The 18,008-nt window shown below is 38.8% G+C and overlaps 1 protein-coding gene across 5 annotated transcripts in view; it reads left to right on the top strand.

The window, feature by feature from the left end:
- TBC1D5 (TBC1 domain family member 5) overlaps positions 1 to 18,008 on the top strand; it is a 308,217-nt gene that overhangs the window by 143,241 nt on the left and 146,968 nt on the right. For all 5 annotated transcript variants that reach the window (XM_030445412.1, XM_030445410.1, XM_030445409.1 and 2 more), the window contains one exon: positions 3,610 to 3,676. In XM_030445412.1, coding sequence (XP_030301272.1) covers positions 3,610 to 3,676 — 67 coding nt within the window. The remainder of the gene's footprint in view (positions 1 to 3,609; positions 3,677 to 18,008) is intronic.

Here is an 18,008-nt window from a genome sequence, read left to right as displayed (position 1 = left end):
AGTAATGTTTGACCAACCTGGTAGCCTTCTATGAGGATATAACCAGGTGGATGGATGATGGCAGAGCAATAGGCAAGTAGTTTATCTTGATGTCAGTAAAGCTTTTGACACTGTATTCCACAGCATCCTTAAAGCTAAACTGAAGAAGTGTGGCCTGGGTGATTGGGTAGTGAGTGGGTCAGGAGCTGGTTGAAGGATAGAAGCCAGAGAGTTGCAGTCAGTGGGTTGGAGTCTAGTTGGAAGTTTCTGTTTCTAATGGAAAGCCTATACCATACTGCAGTATTGTACTGTAGTAGTACCAGTACTCTACAATATATTTATTAATGACCTGGATGAGGGAATAGAGTGTACTATCAGTAAGTTTGCTGATGACACAAAACTGGGAGGGATGGCCGACACCCCAAAAGGCTGTGCTGCCATTCAGTGGGACCTGGACAGACTGGAGAGTTGATTAGGGAGAAATTTAGTGAATCACAACAAGGGAAAGTGTAAACTCTTGCATCTGGAACAACCCCATGTACCAGTATAGGTTGGGGACTGAGCTATTGCAGAGCAGCATAGGGGAAAGGGACCTGGGGGTGCTGGTGGATGAAAGCATGGCCATGAGCCAGCAATGTGCCCTTGTGGCCATGAAGGCCAATGGCATCCTGGGGTACATTAGAAGAGGGGTGGTTAGTAGGTCAAGAGAGGTTCTCCTCTCCCTCTTCTCTGCCCTAGTGAGGCTAAATCTGGAATATTGTGTCCAGTTCTGGGCCCCTCAGTTCCAGAACGACTGGGAACTGCTTGAAAGAGTCCAGAGCAGAGTGACCAAGGTGATGGAGTGGAACATCACTCCATCACTCCTTTCCTATGAGGAAAGGCTGAGATAGCTGGGTCTCCTCTGGAAAAGGGGAGACCTCATCAATGTTTATTAATATGTAAGGGGCAACTTCCAGGAGGACAGAACCCAGCTTTTCTCAGGGGTCACTAACAATAGGACAAGGGCAATAGTTATAAATTGGAGCACAGGCGGTTCCATATAAATATTAGGAAGAATTTTTTCACTGTATGCTGACAGAGCACTGGCACAGGCTGCCTAGGGAGGTTGTGGAGTCTTCTTTCTCAGAGACATTCAAAAACCACCAGGGCGTGTTCCTGTGTGACCTGCTGTAGGTGACCCTGCTCTGGCAGGGGGGTTGGACTTGATGATCTTTCAAAGTCTCTTCCAACCCCTGACTTTCTGTGATTCTGTGATGTGCTGTGTCCCAATAAACAATGGCCCAGTATCACTGTGCTCAACCATATGGCTTTAAAAAGAGACTGAACTATGTTCATTCATTTCTCTGTTCAAGATCAGATGTAGAGATGGATATAATATGAAAAAACTTATTACTTAAAATTGTCCCAATATGAGAGACTGTTTTCCAAGATGCAAGGAAAAAAGGAACAGATGGTTATTAATAATGGCAGTGTCGTCTCCTGGATGAAATATCTGGTGTTGTTAATTTGGTTAAATATAGTAAACAAAAAGCAGATTGATTAAGTAGGATTTCCATTTTCAAAACAAATTGAGAGAGCCAATTAGCAAAATCAATTGGACTAAGCAATTTTAGACTAAACTGTAGTAGAGGTTTGGGACTTATTTTAGACAAAGGTGTGTAAAAGTTAATAAAAAAATGCATTTCAAATTAGATGAGAAAAAACACTTGTAAGGACAGATACGTGCCAAAGTGAATGATAAAGTATTTTTAAGCAATCTCAGGGTTAAGCAAAGATCCTGAAAGAAACAGCAAAACAATTTGATCTGAAAAGAGGGCTACCTCCTGGATATAAGAAAATGTGGGGTTATAGTGATAATTAGCAAAAGTTAAATTGAATTAGATTGTAAGCAGGGAATTTAAATTAAGCAGAAAATACTACTTTACTATATCAGAATCTTTCTGGGCAGGAAAACTAGAACCACTGTGCAGTGCTAACAACCAGCTTATATTAAATGTTATCTAAGTATGATCCTGAAAGATTTACTTCTCAGTAAAAAAATAATTTCAGGAAAGGCCTGCAAATAAATAAGAAAATTAAAGGTAGTGTTGGATAGATACTATAAATTAGCACATCCAGTAGACATGAAAGCACTGGACTTGCAGGGTAACTGTTTCAAGCATGCTATTGTATGGAACAACATTTTCACTTTTTTGTCATTTTTTTTGTCTTTGTTTTTCATGGTCGATAGCATGTAATTGAGGGGGGGGAATGTAGTACTTAGATCTAGAGGAAAAAAAGGTGATAGCAAAGCAGCTACATAGCTTGATTGTGCATGGCTTTAGAAAAGTTCTTAAGGAAGAAGTAAGAAAAAGAAAAGCAAGTCAGATAACTTTAAGTGAGGCAGTTTTGTTAAACAGAAGGTCATGCCCAGCTAACCTGATAGCCTTTCAGAATATACATGAAGGGAATATGTTGTCTATCCAGACCTCAGTTAACCATCTGATAGAGTGCTACAGATGTTCTGAAATAGAAAAGATGGGGATTAGTTATGTATAGTAATTACAAGTTGAATAGAGAAATGTAGATTTTAATGAAAGAAGGTTTTTTAGTGGAGTTTGCAGTGGAACTGATTTTACCTATTGCTTTCATTTGTTGTCTTTCCATGAAGAGTGAAACTGCACCGATGGAATTTTATGAAGAAATAATAATTGTAGGTAGTATTATCCAGTGCAAGCACAAATAGAGAATTCAGGTAGGACTCATCCTTCCTGAGGAAAAGACGACTAGAAACAGCATGGAATAATTTGAAATGCAGTATTGTAGTAGCCAAAATTTTTGCTGTACAATGCGAAATGGGTTTTGGGTTTTTTTTTTTTGTAAATGAACCTAATTTGGGAAGAAGACTGAAAGAATGAACATGATTTCAGTAAGCAGAACAAAGTTGTGCAGTGCTGTCTGTAAATGAATTTGGGAAATACACAGGGATGTAAAGAACTATCAAGCTAAATGACGTATCGGGAAAAAATAAATAGTCTAAAACAGGATATGAGTTATTTTGCTTTGAAAAATAGATGATTCTTTCTGGTACTTAACAGTCCTTCAGTGGAAATAGTTACTGCAGAGAGGAAGGTTTCTGTAAACATCACTATCCTATGTATAACCAGCCCACATATACAAGAAGGTGTTTTGCAGACGTGTTATGTAGTTTCAGAAAAGCTTTGAACTTGTGTTATGACACAAAATATCTGGTATCATACAGTTAACCCAAAATTTTTCACAAAATAAATTAACTTTTACATGCTTTGTCTTAATGTTAGTAAAACCAAACTCACCTATTATACGGTATACCCCTGTAACCTTATACTAGTAAAATTGTGTTTAATAAGTTGACAAGGGCCTTAATCAAAACTTTAAATGATATGAAAGCTTAGATTTTCAGAACATTCGGATTCCAAATTGAACATGGAGGCTTGCTGTCTTTCTTGCCAGCTGTAGGAATGTGAAGATGTAAAGTTGAGATTTGTCTATGTAAATCTTGTCATAAACTAAAGTTACTGTATATGGTAAAATCAATTGCAGTTCTCACTCGTATTTGTTGTTTATTATCGGGGTTTGATTTATAACAATGGTGTTTTACTTTTGTATTAGGAGGATCAAATGAAAATGGAAGCACACACCACACGTCAGATTCTGGTGGAACGTTTATTTCTTACAGGTTGGTTATTTTTTATATTTATTTTCTAGTTTTAATAAGTTTTAGTATAATAAGCAGCAGAATCAGAGAATCATTTGGTTTGGAAGGGATGTTAAATATCATCTAGTTCCAAACCTCCTGCCATGGGCAGGGACACTTCCCATTAGATCAGGTTGCTCAAAGCTCCAGCCAGCCTGGCCTTGAACACTTCCAGGGATGGAGCATCCACAGCTTCTCTGGGCCACTTTTTCTAGTATCTCACCACCTTCACACAATTTCTTCCTGACATCTTATCTAAATCGTCCCTCTTTCAGTTTTAAACAATTACCCCTTGTCCTATCACTACATGCCCTTGTAAAAATTTCCTCCCCACCTTTCCTGTAGGCCTCTGTCAGGTACTGGAAAGCCACTATAAAGTCTTCCTGAAGCCTTTTCTTTAGACTGAATTGTCCCAACTCTCTCATCCTGTCCTTGGAGGAGAGATGCTCCAGCCCTCTTATCATATTCATGGCCCTCCTTTGGACTCATTCCAAGAGTTCTTTCTGTTGTTGGGGGCCACAGAACTGGACACAATACTCCAGATGGGGTCTCAGGAGAGTGGAGGAGAGGGACATGGTCACCTCCCTTAACCCGCTGGTCACTGCATTTGATGTGACCCAGGGTACAGTTGGCTTTCTGGGCTGCAAGTGCACATTGCCAGCAAATCTGTCTAAAGCAAGAGAACAGGTCCTTTTTATTTTACAAGTATTGTACAATCTGAAATGCAACAGTCAGTGAAGTAAAGGACGTGAGGGATTTAATTAAGGAATGATCTGAAAAGTTGTTTTCTGGATTATTATATTTTTTAAGAAAGCTGTTTAAAATCCTTAGCTAATTAAAGCACAGGATGTTAGCAAGCCTAAATTTTTTAAGGTCTTTTTTGTTTTGTTTTCTCCAAAGCATGCAGTAAAGTAGAAATTCTCACCTGAACTCGTAGCAACTGAGCTTAAAGAAGTATGGTGCTGAGCAACTTTTTGCAGCCCTGTCAGTGAAGTTGAGTCTTGTTTGGGTTCATACTAGAAGGTGCCTTGTACTTGAAAGCACAGAAGGGTAATCAGCAGATGTGTGGTTTGATCTTTTAGCCAGCAAAATACTGTCTCTGCTACAAATGCTAAATCTTTGTCCTTGTGACTAGTAAATTAATAGTAAAATTTGTGCCAACCAGAATGACTGCATCTGATTTTGATGCTTAGGTATGGTAAAATAAAACAAGCTTACCAGGTGGTTATGTTGGACTCATTTACTGAACTATGGCATCTTATTCATTTTTCATTTGTAGTCTACTGGAGTCTGTACTTCAAAGAGGTGTAGGAAGGCAGGAGGAACCGGCCTGTTTGCCTTGTCCTGGTTGCAGCCATGTGGGTGGGGAATGTCACACGGTCACAGGCAGGGAGCTGTGCTGGGCCCACGGAGCCTCCAGGTGCAGGGAGAGGGCACCTGGAGGACTTGGTACAGGCTGGAGCCCGCGAGGTTGCTGAGGAGAGCAAGAAGCAAACAGCAGGGTCTTGAGGATGTGGAAAAGAAAGGCTTTTCGCAAGGACCTGGAGGGAACAGCGAAGAGTTCGGTGCAATTCAGACGCCCAGAGGAAGCTTCTGGACTGAGAGCAAGGTTGGGAAATGGGGTGTGCCTGCAAGGACACGGTGGGACAGGGGTGGTTGGCTTTACAGATCCTTCCCATTTTCTGTATTCTGGTAACTCTGCTCTGATGAAACCTACTTTGGGATTGTATAAAACCCTTCAAGGGTAGTTAGCATGTTTGCTTTGAGAAAAATATGGTAGCAGATCCATTTCAGGGTTCTGCCTGACTTTTTTCTCATATTTGTGTTCTCTAATGCATGCCACATGCTATCTAGATTAAAAGGCAGGCTAAAAAATACCACCCAGAATCATTGCCCTTGTACTCAGCGCTGGTGAGGCCACACCTCAAGTACTGTGTCCAGTTCTGGGCCCCTCAGTTTAGGAAGGATATCAAGGTCCTGGAGCGGGTCCAAAGGAGGGCAACCAGGCTGGTGAAGGGACTTGAGCATAGACCCTGTGAGGACTGGCTGAGGGAGCTGGGGCTGTTCAGCCTGGAGAAGAGGAGGCTCAGGGGAGACCTCATCACTCTCTACAACTCCCTGAAAGGAGGTTGTAGCTGGGTGGGGGTTTCTTCTGGGTCTCTTTTCCCAAACAACTTTCAACAAGACAAGAGGGCACGTTGTTAAGTTGTGCCAGGGGAGGTTTAGGTTAAATATTAGAAAGAATTTCTTTATGGAGAGGGTGATCAGACATTGGAATGGGCTGCCCAGGGAAGTAGTGGATTCTCCATCCCTGGAGATATTTAAAAAGAGACTGGATGTGGCACTCAGTGCCATGGTCTAGCAACCACAACGGTGGTTCAAGGGTTGGACTTGATGATCTCTGAGGTCCCTTCCAACCCAGCCAATTCTATGATTCTATGATCTTCATGGGTTTTTTAGGTGAAAAGCATGTATAGATATGGAGACTATGAAGCAGTCTGTAAAAATAGGCAAGACAGAATTTAGAATTTAGCCAGGTCAGCAGAAGGAAGGAACTGAGAACTTTCTCTGCCATTAATTCCAGGGCATTTATACCTGAAAGTCATTAACTGAAGCACCTCAGCTGTTGTACCTGCCAAGGTAAACTTGAATAAAAACTAGCTTCAGGTAGCCTCTGGTTCCATGAGACTGTAAGCTGCGGGGACTGAGGTCCAACCCTGTTTTCCTACTCCTTCCCTCACCCAGTGACACTCATCCCTCAGTGATCCAGTCCAGCTCACTAGTTAAACACATCCAACCTAAGACATTGTGAATCCTCAATCTTTAAATCTCTGCAAATGAGAGGAGGTTTCAGTTGTCCTTTGTATCTCCATATTCTTTAATCTGTAGTGCATGTAATAAATAATGTTGGCTACAAATTCAACTGAATAATAATTGTATTCTGTCAGAAAGCATTACAGCTCAACTTACAAGGTTTAGGAAGGTTAATGAATATTTTAAAAGCAGTCCCATATACCACTGCCCAAATATCATTCTTATAATTAGAGGCAAGGTAATAAAGCAAGATAGTGCTGAATATATATATGTCTGTGTGTGTATACACACATACGTATAAAAGAAACCACTTGACTTGTAATAGCTGTCAAGCTAGAACTGTTATTATTAAGTAGTATTATAATGTCAGAGGTGTTAAATGAGTATTTTCTGAGTATTTTCTGTTCAGTGGTAACTCCCATCATATATTGAGACCGTTGAATATTGTGTTATAGTTCTATGCTGTGTGTCAAGTAAAACAAGCAGCTGACACCTCATGAAGAACACAAAGTTAATCTTAAACTACCTTGAAAAGTGACAGTACTAAATGGTTGTTATTTCTTTAAAGACTACTTATAAACTTAGACTTATTTTAGGATGCTGCCAATTAACAGTGTTAATTAACAGTAAGTCAGTAATTTGATAAAACTGGTTATAGTCTGGTTTACCCGATGTGTTTCAATCTATTGTATTTTAAAAAGCCTAGCTAGTGAATTTTTGCTCTAAAAGAGGCAAAAGCATCTTTGGATCACACAGATGCTTCCAGAAGGCTAATACATGCAAAATTCAACTGGAAATTTGTACTGAAACAAAAGCTGCTCTGTTTTATCAGTAACAGTCTTTACAATTTGTTTAACAGAAGAGGCAACTCCAAATGTTTAAAAATATTTGACTGTGAATGTGTTTTGCTATTAAAGTGCTCTTAAGAGCATATTGGTTTTACTACAATTAAAAAAACCAAAAACATGGAGTGAGGGTTGTTACTTGATTCCAACACTTTCTATTTTAAAGGACAATTTAATGCTATCCAGTACAATATATGGATATGTGTATGTATTAATAAAGGACATCAGATCATTGTCCTTTGATATATTTATAATGCTCCAGAACTATTTGTGTGTTGTTTTTCTTAATATGATGGTGTCACCTTAGAGTTTGTTGCTCTTGCTTCTGTTGATCACAGCATAGATTTAATGCTGCTTACGTTCAGATAGTAAGCATTTCCCTCTAGGTTATAAAATTTGTAAGTAATGTAAGTGAAAAGCACATGTGACTAGCACATATTTCTAAATATTCTGTGAGTTTGTGAATGCATGCTGTCAGGTCACAGAAAATTTTCTAGTTGGTCTTCAGGCCAATAATAAAAAATTATTTTCTAGAACCATTTAGTCAAAATTTTAAATTTACCATTAGAAAAAAATTGAACCAGAATGTAGATATACAGTGGTTCTCATCTTTAAAACATAAGAAACTTCTTGAAAATATTTGAGCTCTGCTCTACTGTATTGTTTTAATGCTATTGGTAAAGATTTTTTTGGATGTGCAAACTGGGACAGACTTTACCAAAATGAGAAGAAAAATAGGTGTGGGTCTCTAGTTTCAATATCTGCAATGCAGTGCCACTGGAAAGTAGAAATCCTGTCTTTCTCCTGCCTTCCCAAGGGCAGCTGACCTTCTCCTCGCCAAAGAGGTGAACCCCTTGCCAGCACATATGACTACAGACTATTACATTAATCTGTTTAGCCTCAGTACCAGCTGCTTGCATGTTTTTAATTATCTTATTAGATGGTATAACAGTGACCTATGAAATAAAATGAAGGTGAGTATTTTTTAACTTTATTTTACAGGCTATTTTTCTAAATATATTTTAATGACCTAATTATGACTTTTAAGGAGAGCCATTGATGCAGACATTCAATTTGGTTGATAGAATCTAATGTCTCAAGGACACATATTTCCTTCCAAGGTGGATTCATGCATTAATACTGCTTCTAATAAATATATAGCCTAAAATAAGGTCACTTTTCATACTTGTGTTGTTTAATTTACTTTATTATTCAAGACCCACGACTACTGTGTTGGATAATTTCTTAATACATCTCTACGCGTGTGTATAAGTTTCTTTTTTACCCCGTGTATCATTACAAAGTTCTTTCCTGTGTGGCTTAAACCCCCATGACAAGTGGTGGATGCTTAAATCTGTGGGTTATATGGACAGTATATTTCTCTCATTCTGCTGATAATTCGAATAGTCAGAGAAGATCTAGTATAAGAAAGACTTTCACACTCCATTTTCTTCCCCTGCCTTCTTACAGATTCTGCTTACCAGATGTTTTCCTTCTTACTGCAAAAAGGCAATGTGGTCCTGCTGGCTGAGGCATGTTTCTTGTGTGCCAGCCAACAACTGCAGGACTGATACTGAGCGTGCAGAAGAAAGACGGCAAGGGGTGCAAGCTGTTCCTCCCTGTTTATACCCCCTTCCAAAAGTGGATAGGGAAACTACTTGGATTTCTCTTTGACCTATGGCAGCAGAGCCAGAAATAGCTACAAAGCCTCTGTCCTTCTATGTTGAAAGTAGCACAGGGATGTAGGCAATTTATATACCTCCACCTTGTGGAAAACTTTTGTCTTAATCCATTAGGAAGTAGCCTTTGCCTGTCTACACAAGCATATTCAGTCTTGTTCATACACAGTGGGTATTTATTTATTTTTCACTTTTAAACCACCCCTGTGCAATTATAACCTATTTTACCTAGCCTTTTCCACTATGTGACCACACATAGTCAAGAGTTGTAAAGACCAGCCTTGTTTCTATTTCATTCTGCAAATATTTTGAGGTACAAAAAATTTGGAATAGAAGGCAAAGCATTCTCTGCTCTGTAAGGAGAATTCTTAGCACTTGCATCCATCCTCTTTTTTCACAAGTAGTAAAATGACATCTATGTTTTCCCTTACCTGGAAACATTTGCTAGATTATGCTTTTCTTGTTGATGCCATTTACATGCAAAGAAGCCTTTACAGTACAAGTCACTTTCCTCTGAGAGCCTGTAAACTCTGTTCATGAATTTTGGGGATTATTCTGAAATATTACATGCTCATAATCTTTTTCTGGATGTGTTAGTCTATGGCAGTAGTCTCATTTTGTCTCTGTGAAGACATGAGGAATTCCATCTTGTAAATCTCATATTTCCAGAAAGAGAAGGTGACTCTTTGCACTGATCACAGACTTACTCCAGTGGCTTTTATTTTTTTCCACACCTAGGATCACTGTCACACCAACTGAGAGCTTAGAAGATTTATGGTTTTCTCTGAATTCTTTCAAAATTACCTTCCTGAGTCTTGCTGTTGAAGTATCCTTATATTATTTCCAGCTCCATCTTTTAATCGACTTCTTCCTTCCACAGCTGATCCATTCTGCACCCTTTGCCTTTTCTCCAAAAGAATTTAGAAAGGATGTCTTAAGACTAGGAAGAATAAGTTGTCATAAAGAAACTGAAACCCTACATGCAGTATTTTTTTTTTCTAAGATCTAAACATTTCAACAGATGCAAATTGTGAATTTTTTTTTTAAACTTTCCCTGTGGAAATTGTTACTTTCTGAAGCACTAGAAATGGTTCTATACATTTGCTTTCTGTTTGTATGTAGTGCAATCCCTTAGAAAGCAGAAGGAAGCCAATGTAACAGCCTAAAATCCTTTAACCATAGTATCAGAAAGGCAGGATTATACTACTTTTATTAGTAATATGCTTCTTCACAGGTTGTTGGCATTTGGAAAGACAGAATAAAGAGAAGCCATGTATGGGAGAATGGTAGTTTTTTTTCTAACATCCATAGAAAGCAAGTGAAAATTTTGGTTTACCCTTAATTTATTCATGTGAAAATTGGTGTGTATACTGACTATAGTCATTATATTACTGACTCTATACTGTGTATTCATCTGATGCCATATTTTTCCTTACTAATTTTTAAAGTGGTTTTTGTTGTGGAGCCCCTTTACTTTTTCATTCTCAGTAATCTGAGCTACCATGGCAATTGCAAAAGGTGACTGAGGACTGGAGGGAAGCAAATGTCATTCCTGTCTTCAGGAAGGTTAAGAAGGAAGACCCAGGGAATAACAGGAATGTCAGCCTCGCTTTGATCTCTGAGAAGGTTATGAATCATTTAGTACTGGGAACCATTTCCAGGCACATGAAGGACAAGAAGCTTAATCAGGAGTAGTTCAGCATGGATGCAGCAAGAGGAAATCATACTTGACCAACTTGGTAACCTTCTACAGTTAAATGACTGTCCTTCTAGATAAGGGGAGAGCAGAGAATATATGTTAGGGAAACAGTTCAGAAATATACAGGTTGTGAGCAATCCTGACTTAGGCCACATTGGGTTAATGGTTATTGAGGCCTAGTTAGAGGCTGTCTGAGAATGAGCTAATGGGAAAGAGATAACTTAATTGGCAACAGAAGAGGAAAATAATTACGTAAGAAGAATCTTTCCATGAGAATGGTATGTGTAATTGGAATATAAAGCCACCTGCCTGATAAGATGGTGTAAACAAGACTTCTCTATATATAGTGAGTGCAAGTTGTTAATGAATGGATTTCATACAATCATACTGATGTGCACATGGAATCCTTAAGCCTCCGCAGACTGTTTTCCCACAAATATAGGCTACCTGAATTTCAGGAATGCCTTTGGTACTGCCTGTCATAAGATCCTCATAGATAAATTGTCGATGTAGGGGCTGGAAAAGGACAATGGATTGAAAACTGGCTCAGAGTCGTGATCAGTGGCAGGAAGTCAAGGCAGCTGGTAACTAGCAGTGTACCCCAAATGTCAGTAGTACATCTGCTTGCATTTAACATCTTCATTAATGATGTCAGTGACAGGGCAGAGCGTACCTTCTCCAAGCTTGCAGTGGACATAAAGCTGAGGGAGGTCGCTTACACACCTAATGGCTGTGCTGCCATCCGGAGAGACCATGACAGACTGAACTTCATGAAGTTCAAGAAGGAGAATTGTAAAGTCCTACATCTGGAGAGGAAGAACCCCAGGCACCAAAATATGCTTAGGGCTGGAAAAGGACAAGGAGGGGGCGGGGGGAGCTGATGAACATCAACTTGAACATGAGCCAGCAATATGACCTTGCAGCAAGAAGGCTAATAATATCCTGGCCCGCATTAGGAGGAGTGTTGCCAGCAGGTCAGAGTGGGTAAACCTGACATTTTAGGTAGAAGTTCTTCAGTATGAGGGTGGCAAGACTCTCAAATAGATTACTCAGAGAAGCTGTGGATGCCTCCTCCCTGGAGGTGTACAAGGCCAGTTTGAATGAGGCTTTGAGCAACTGAGTATGGTTGAGAGGTGTCCCTGCCCATGGTGGGGAGGTTGGAGTAGATGATCTCTGAGGTCCCTTCCAACCTAAGCCATTCTCTGATACTCCATACCTCGAGTGCTGTGTCCAGTCCTGAGGTCTGCAGAAGGAGACACAGACACACAGGAGGCAGACTGACAGAGCCACTGGAGCATCTCTCCTATGAGGAGAGACTGAGAGAGCTGGGAATGTTCACTCTGGAGAAGGCTCAGGGTGTGATCTTACCAAGGTCCCTATAAGCATTTGAACAGAGTATAAAGGAGATAGAGCCAGGCTCTTTTCAGTGGTGCCCAGGGAAAAGACCAGAGGCAGTAGGGACAGACTGAAACTCAGGAGGTTCCATCTGAACACCAGGAAGTGGTTTTTTGCTGTGAGGGTGACCAAACACTGGCACAGGTTGACAGAGGTTTTGACATTGCTCTGCTTGGAAGCATTCAAAAGCTATCTGCACATGTTTCTGGGCAAGTGGCTGTAGGTGACCCTACTTGAGCAGGGGAATTGGACCATTTGACCTGCAGGTGTTCCTTTCAATCATTCTGTGATGCTATAAACTCTCAAAGTAATAAAAATTGAGATTGTTCATTCTAAATCAGGAGCAGACGCTTGTGGTAAGGGCAGAAAAAAAAAAGATCTCTGTGAGTCAAAAACATCAATTTCCAAGTAAAAATTTAGTGCTAAGGTAAATAGCATGAGCAGCATAACCATACCAGGTCAGAAATACTAAGTTGGAAGAATTTCAGTAGATTTTGGTGTTTTAAAAATAAAAATTTTTCTTTTTTGTAAGCACTGTTAATCCTTTAGTAAGCTTGATAGGAAAGAAAGGAACCCAACAGAATCACTCTTGTGATTTTCATTTTGGGCCCAAGCCTCTTACAAGTCTTCCTTCTAACACAAAATCTTGCAATAATGAATTTTAAATATTTCTTAAAAGTTCTGAAGATCAGTGGCTCTAAGTAATGTAATGAACTTCATTGTCATTCATTTAAAACACAGAACTGGTATTGTCTTTACGGGAAGATGACTAAAACTGGTGAATGGGATTGTATTTCTTTTTTTTTTGTGATGTTCAAGTACACTTCTTAAGATCTTAATCATGCTGGCATTAGCTTCTAATGCATGAAATGTGCAGTGGCATAGAAGCAAGAACATCTGCCATAGAACTGGGAATGAGTTGTTGTCTGAGTTTAGCAGCAAGAGAACCAGGAGAGGATCAGTTCTTTCCTGAGTACTACCTCAGTGTTCCCACTAGCTCTGTGGGATTTTAAATGGAAGAGTTGTGTACTACTTGTAACAGAACTAATGAAGGTTAAACCAGAGACCTTGATTTTCCTACACTCTGCTCAAAAAACTGTGTAAAACTATGTATTCAAGATGATAGGTGTGAAGAAGTGCAGGTTTTAATCCAAAGAGGCTTGAAGACAAAAGCTTTCTTGAAGTAACGTGCAGTTGAAATGAAGTCTTGCTTTTAGTAAGACTATGTAGTTTTTAATGATAATTAAACCTAATAAGTTCAAGAGATAAAATTTATATTGTGAAGTCACTCATTTTCTTATGTTATTGCATGCAAAATGGGCAGATTTGCAAAGATGAAATTAGCAATATTAACTAGAATTTTGCATTTTTTATCATTTGATCATGAAGTCGTCTGAGTTTGGAAATTGGTTGCATATTTTTAAGTATTGTCATGACCATGCCAGTTCTCAGCTTGCTCTTTCTAGTCAGGTGTGAGTAAACAGAATCATTTTTGCATTTGGGGCATATTCCTGCAAAAACTATCTCCCCTCCCCCTGTTACATCAATTTTTTTAGTTTGATGATTTGGAGAGCTTCAGCTTTTAACTTCTGTTATGTATTACAGGAAGCTCTTAACTTCCCTCTTTTTAAAGAATGCATATCTGTTCATGCAACAAGGCTGCACATGTGCAAAGTTCATGGGGGTTTGGTTAGCTGTGGCTATGAATTAGCAGGAGAGTAAAATAGCAGAGGGGAACTAGAATCAGGAGAACTAGGATTTAATTGTTCTATAGGTACATGCAAAAGATGTAGTGAAATGAGGCAACCAGGTGCCACTAATTACCAGGGAGTGGCATGAGCTTGTGTTAAGCCCACCTGTGCCTAATAAGGGCAGGCCCCAACTGCACATGAGCAGGATTAGGGGGCCAATAAAAGGTGAGGCTTGAAGCACAGGCTCAGCTCATTCCTGAGCAAGCCAGCAGAGAGATTAGTTGAATCTGGAGCAGTAGCACCGAGCCAGGCTAACCAGTCCTGAGGGCAACAGACTCAGGGCGCCATTTGTGAACTTCTGCTGGGATACCTGTTGGACCTCCAAGCGCCGTTCCCTAAGAGAGGTTCGTCTTGCAACAAAAAGATTTTAAAGGTTTTGAGGGGATTTAAGCTAAAAAGCCTTGACTCTGCAACAGGCAAATAAGTTACAATACAAAACTAAAAATAATTTAACATAATAGCTACATTTTGTTTCACCATCCTGTAAAGTGTATAAAATAATAATTAGAGGAGAAAGAAGGAGCTGATGGACTTCAGAGTGTGGTATGGCTGTAACAACAATTCTACAAAACCTGCACAATAACAGGGTTAGGAGTGAAGTGGTCCCCCAGGGCCAAACCTGGCTCTTTGGCTGAGAGTCACCAAGGCAAAGTGGACAATTTGGAGTATGGAGAAATGTACCTGAGAGTTCTGCATTAGATCTGTTTCTGCTGGGAGAGGTGCTGGGCAAAGTGTCCCGTTGCCATTGCAGCAACTTCCGCAGACTGGACTACACCCTCACCAGTAGCCTAGAGAGCATAGCTAACTATTAACTTTAGTTTACCAAAAGGAAGTGATTTTACCTTTCTTTGCACAAACCTTTTTAACTGTATGTCAGCCAAAAGCGGATGAAACTTAAACTATTCAGAAAAAACTGTCCTTTGAACATTGAGCCTCCCAGCAACGCAGCCGTGCGTGCTCACACTCATGTGGCTGTTAACTCTGCCTCGTATCCTGAGGCAGGACTGTGGGAAACAGAAGCAAATACATCCATTTTCCAAGCAGAATGATAAGCCTTCACGTCAAGGCAGTCAAGAGGAGTGTCAGGGTAGCAAGTAAAACCCCATGTGTTTCAGAAGTTTTGGTTTTAGAAACTTGCTGCTTATTTTGTGATACTGTCTTTTCAATTATTTTCCCCTGTTTTTATAAAATTGTCTGTTTTCATTACATTCCTGGTTTTACCTCACCTTTTTCTCAAATATTCATTTTATGGCATAATAGATAATACAGACTATGTGTGGTTTTTTGATTTATGCAGTATGTTTGAAAAGAACTGTTGCCTCTACTTAAATATAGATGCTACATTCAGTCATTGATGTTCCTATCAATAAAGACCTCAGATTGCAAACATATGACATAATAATTTGAGAATAGGTTTGCTTTCTGATGGCTTTTCAGTAGCCTGTTGCTTTACTGGGTACCTCTGGGGAGCTGAGTTTGGGTCTCTACATTTTAAAAAGCACATTTGGAAGATTAGAAAAAGAAGATATGAAAAAGTAAAATTGGCTTTTCTGGGAGGATGCACACCATTTTCTTTTGAAGAGGATTTTGCTAATAGTAGCAGCAGTGCTTAAGAGTTGTCTTTGGATTGCTATGAAACTATCCATTTTATCCTTCAGTAACTGGTCTGGAGGGTGTATTAAGCTTGAGATTTATATTGAAATCTTAAATATGCAAATGTTCACACCTTTCAATAGTACTGCAGTATTTGTCCATGAATTGATAAATATTCTCTGTAATCTAAATGTTTTTTGTAAATATAAAAAAACACACAAAAAAAATATTTCAAAACTTGCAATAAAAGGGTTTCTTTTTTTTAATGTATGAGACTAACTATACCCACTGTCTGATGACCTGGTAGATCCTGATTTGTTACATGCAGTTTCAATGGAAAGCAAAGTAATCATGGACAGTAATATTCACCTAGTAGGTTTTAGCCCCTGCAGTAGCACAACTGAATCTTAGCCTGTTTTCAGTCACATAGATTGTGGTTTGATATGGCCATTCACATTTTTACATTTCTGTGGGGTTTCAACTCTTCCACAGAGGTTGATATTATCTGGACATCATAGTGCAAAAATGCATCTTACACTATCTTTCAGCTTTGGAAGAATCTGCACTTGTATACAACAGCAGCTTTGTCCTGTGAATAGGTAATAGAGAAGCTTTTTGAGTATTTATTCTGAGGAGCTTAGGTAGGCTCCAGTTGTGTTCTGTGTCTATGCTTGATGCATCAGTTTTGCTGTTCTACAGCAGATGAAAATTTAACCACAGAGCAAGAGGCTGATGTTCCACTACTAGCTAGCAGGGCAAGAAAGTCTTTGTTACCTCTTCCCATCACTACCACAGCTCAGTGTTGCCTCAATAAAGCTCTGGGGAATACTATTTGAATTCCAGAATAATTATCCAGGCATTTTTTTACATTATTTGTGACTCTCATTCTTAAAGAGAATTACAAGAGGTTACTTATCTCTATAACTATGCCACAGTGGCATTGCAGTATCTTTTACCAAGATCCTAGACTTCAAGGATTTAAATACCTTTTCAAAAAAGGTTTTTAAATGCATGTAAATTTTACTTGGGCATCCTAGTGTAAAGTTTTTCTCATTGTGTTCAACATCCCTTACAGTGTGTTGACAGAGAGATACATTTCCAAGTTTTTTGACTTTTGTCTCTGAAAATCTGATGTTTGTAATCAGATCCACAAAACACATCCTCCTGGAAAGAAAGAGGAGAATAAATAGGTTTGCTAGGAGATGAACCTCATTCCTTATAAGCAACATGGTGTGTGTGTTACAGCAGAGCCTAGTATAAAAGTGTTTTGCAGTCAGGTAAAATGCTTGTAGTTATGACAGAAATGCATGTTTCAAAAGATGGAAAGGAACAGATGAGAACTAAGGACAACCCTTGCAGAACAAATCTGCAAGCTTCATCCCTTCCATTGATTTTCCTGCCTTTTCATTCATACACTTTTCCCACTTCTGAGAAATGCAGCTGTCAGTAACTCATGCCAATTACATTGGACTGGTACTGCATAGATACAGCATGGCAAATTAAGTTTCTTAAAGAAATATTAATCCAATTAATTTTTCCTTGTGCAGGCCTTACGTTATGAAAACTTTACAATATGTACAACAGTATATTAGACAGGATATTTAAATACGAATATGAAATTAAAAATATGGGCAAAACAACCAGAAAATATTAACATCAGCATTTGCCTTTGTTTCCATTGTACAGCCTAAAGGTGGTGTTAACACATGATTGTGCACTTAATTTTCTAGTTTGGTTAAAAACAATTGCATGGGTTTATTCCTGGTTTAAGTGATTCCAGTTGGCTCTTGAAGTCTTTCACTTCAGTGAAGCAAATGGGATGAGGTAGACTTGAGCTCCAATCTTCATTGCTCATTTCGCATTGACCGATGAGTTTTCTACAAGCCAAGGTTAACAAGGCTCATCGATATTAGTTTTCAGAGTAGTGCAAAATAATTTTTTAAATAATCCTTTGGGAACTGATAGCTTGCTGATATTACACAGTGTTACTATTATTGAAACAGCCTCTAGAACTGTAAGGCTTAATTTGTAGCCTTCATTCAAAATATTTGAGAAATAAAGTAGCAAACGCTGATGAGAAGGATTTTAGATACCATTCAGCTCTACTAAAACTGAAGCAGATTCCAGCTTCCAAGTCTTTTTTTTTTTTTTTATTGTCTTTTTTTTCTTTGTCTTTTTGGTCTTTTTTTCTTTGTCTTTTTTTCTTTATCTTTTTTTCTTTGTCTTTTTTTTTTCTTTTTTTTTCTTTTTCTTTTCTTTTTTTTTTTTCTTTTTTTTTGTCTTTTTTTTTCTTTGTCTTCTTTTTTTCTTTGTCTTTTTTTTTCCTCAGCTACTTACAACTTCTCTTTTTCAGTGATCCCAGCAGCCATGGGTGTATTCAGAGGAGATATGATCATGCCACATTTCTTGTGGCTGTTTTAAATGAAATTTTGTTCAGAATGTGTTTGGAATTGCATTACAATATAAAAAAATAAATAAATAAAAGGAGCATGGTATCTGTGTAGCAATCACTCTCATCAGCTGGTGAAAAAACATAAC

The sequence above is a fragment of the Calypte anna genome, chromosome 2, assembly GCF_003957555.1.
Source record: "Calypte anna isolate BGI_N300 chromosome 2, bCalAnn1_v1.p, whole genome shotgun sequence".
Classification (NCBI taxonomy): domain Eukaryota; kingdom Metazoa; phylum Chordata; class Aves; order Apodiformes; family Trochilidae; genus Calypte; species Calypte anna.
Note: the sequence above shows the minus strand (reverse complement) of the source record. Positions and strands in the feature narration are given on the sequence as shown.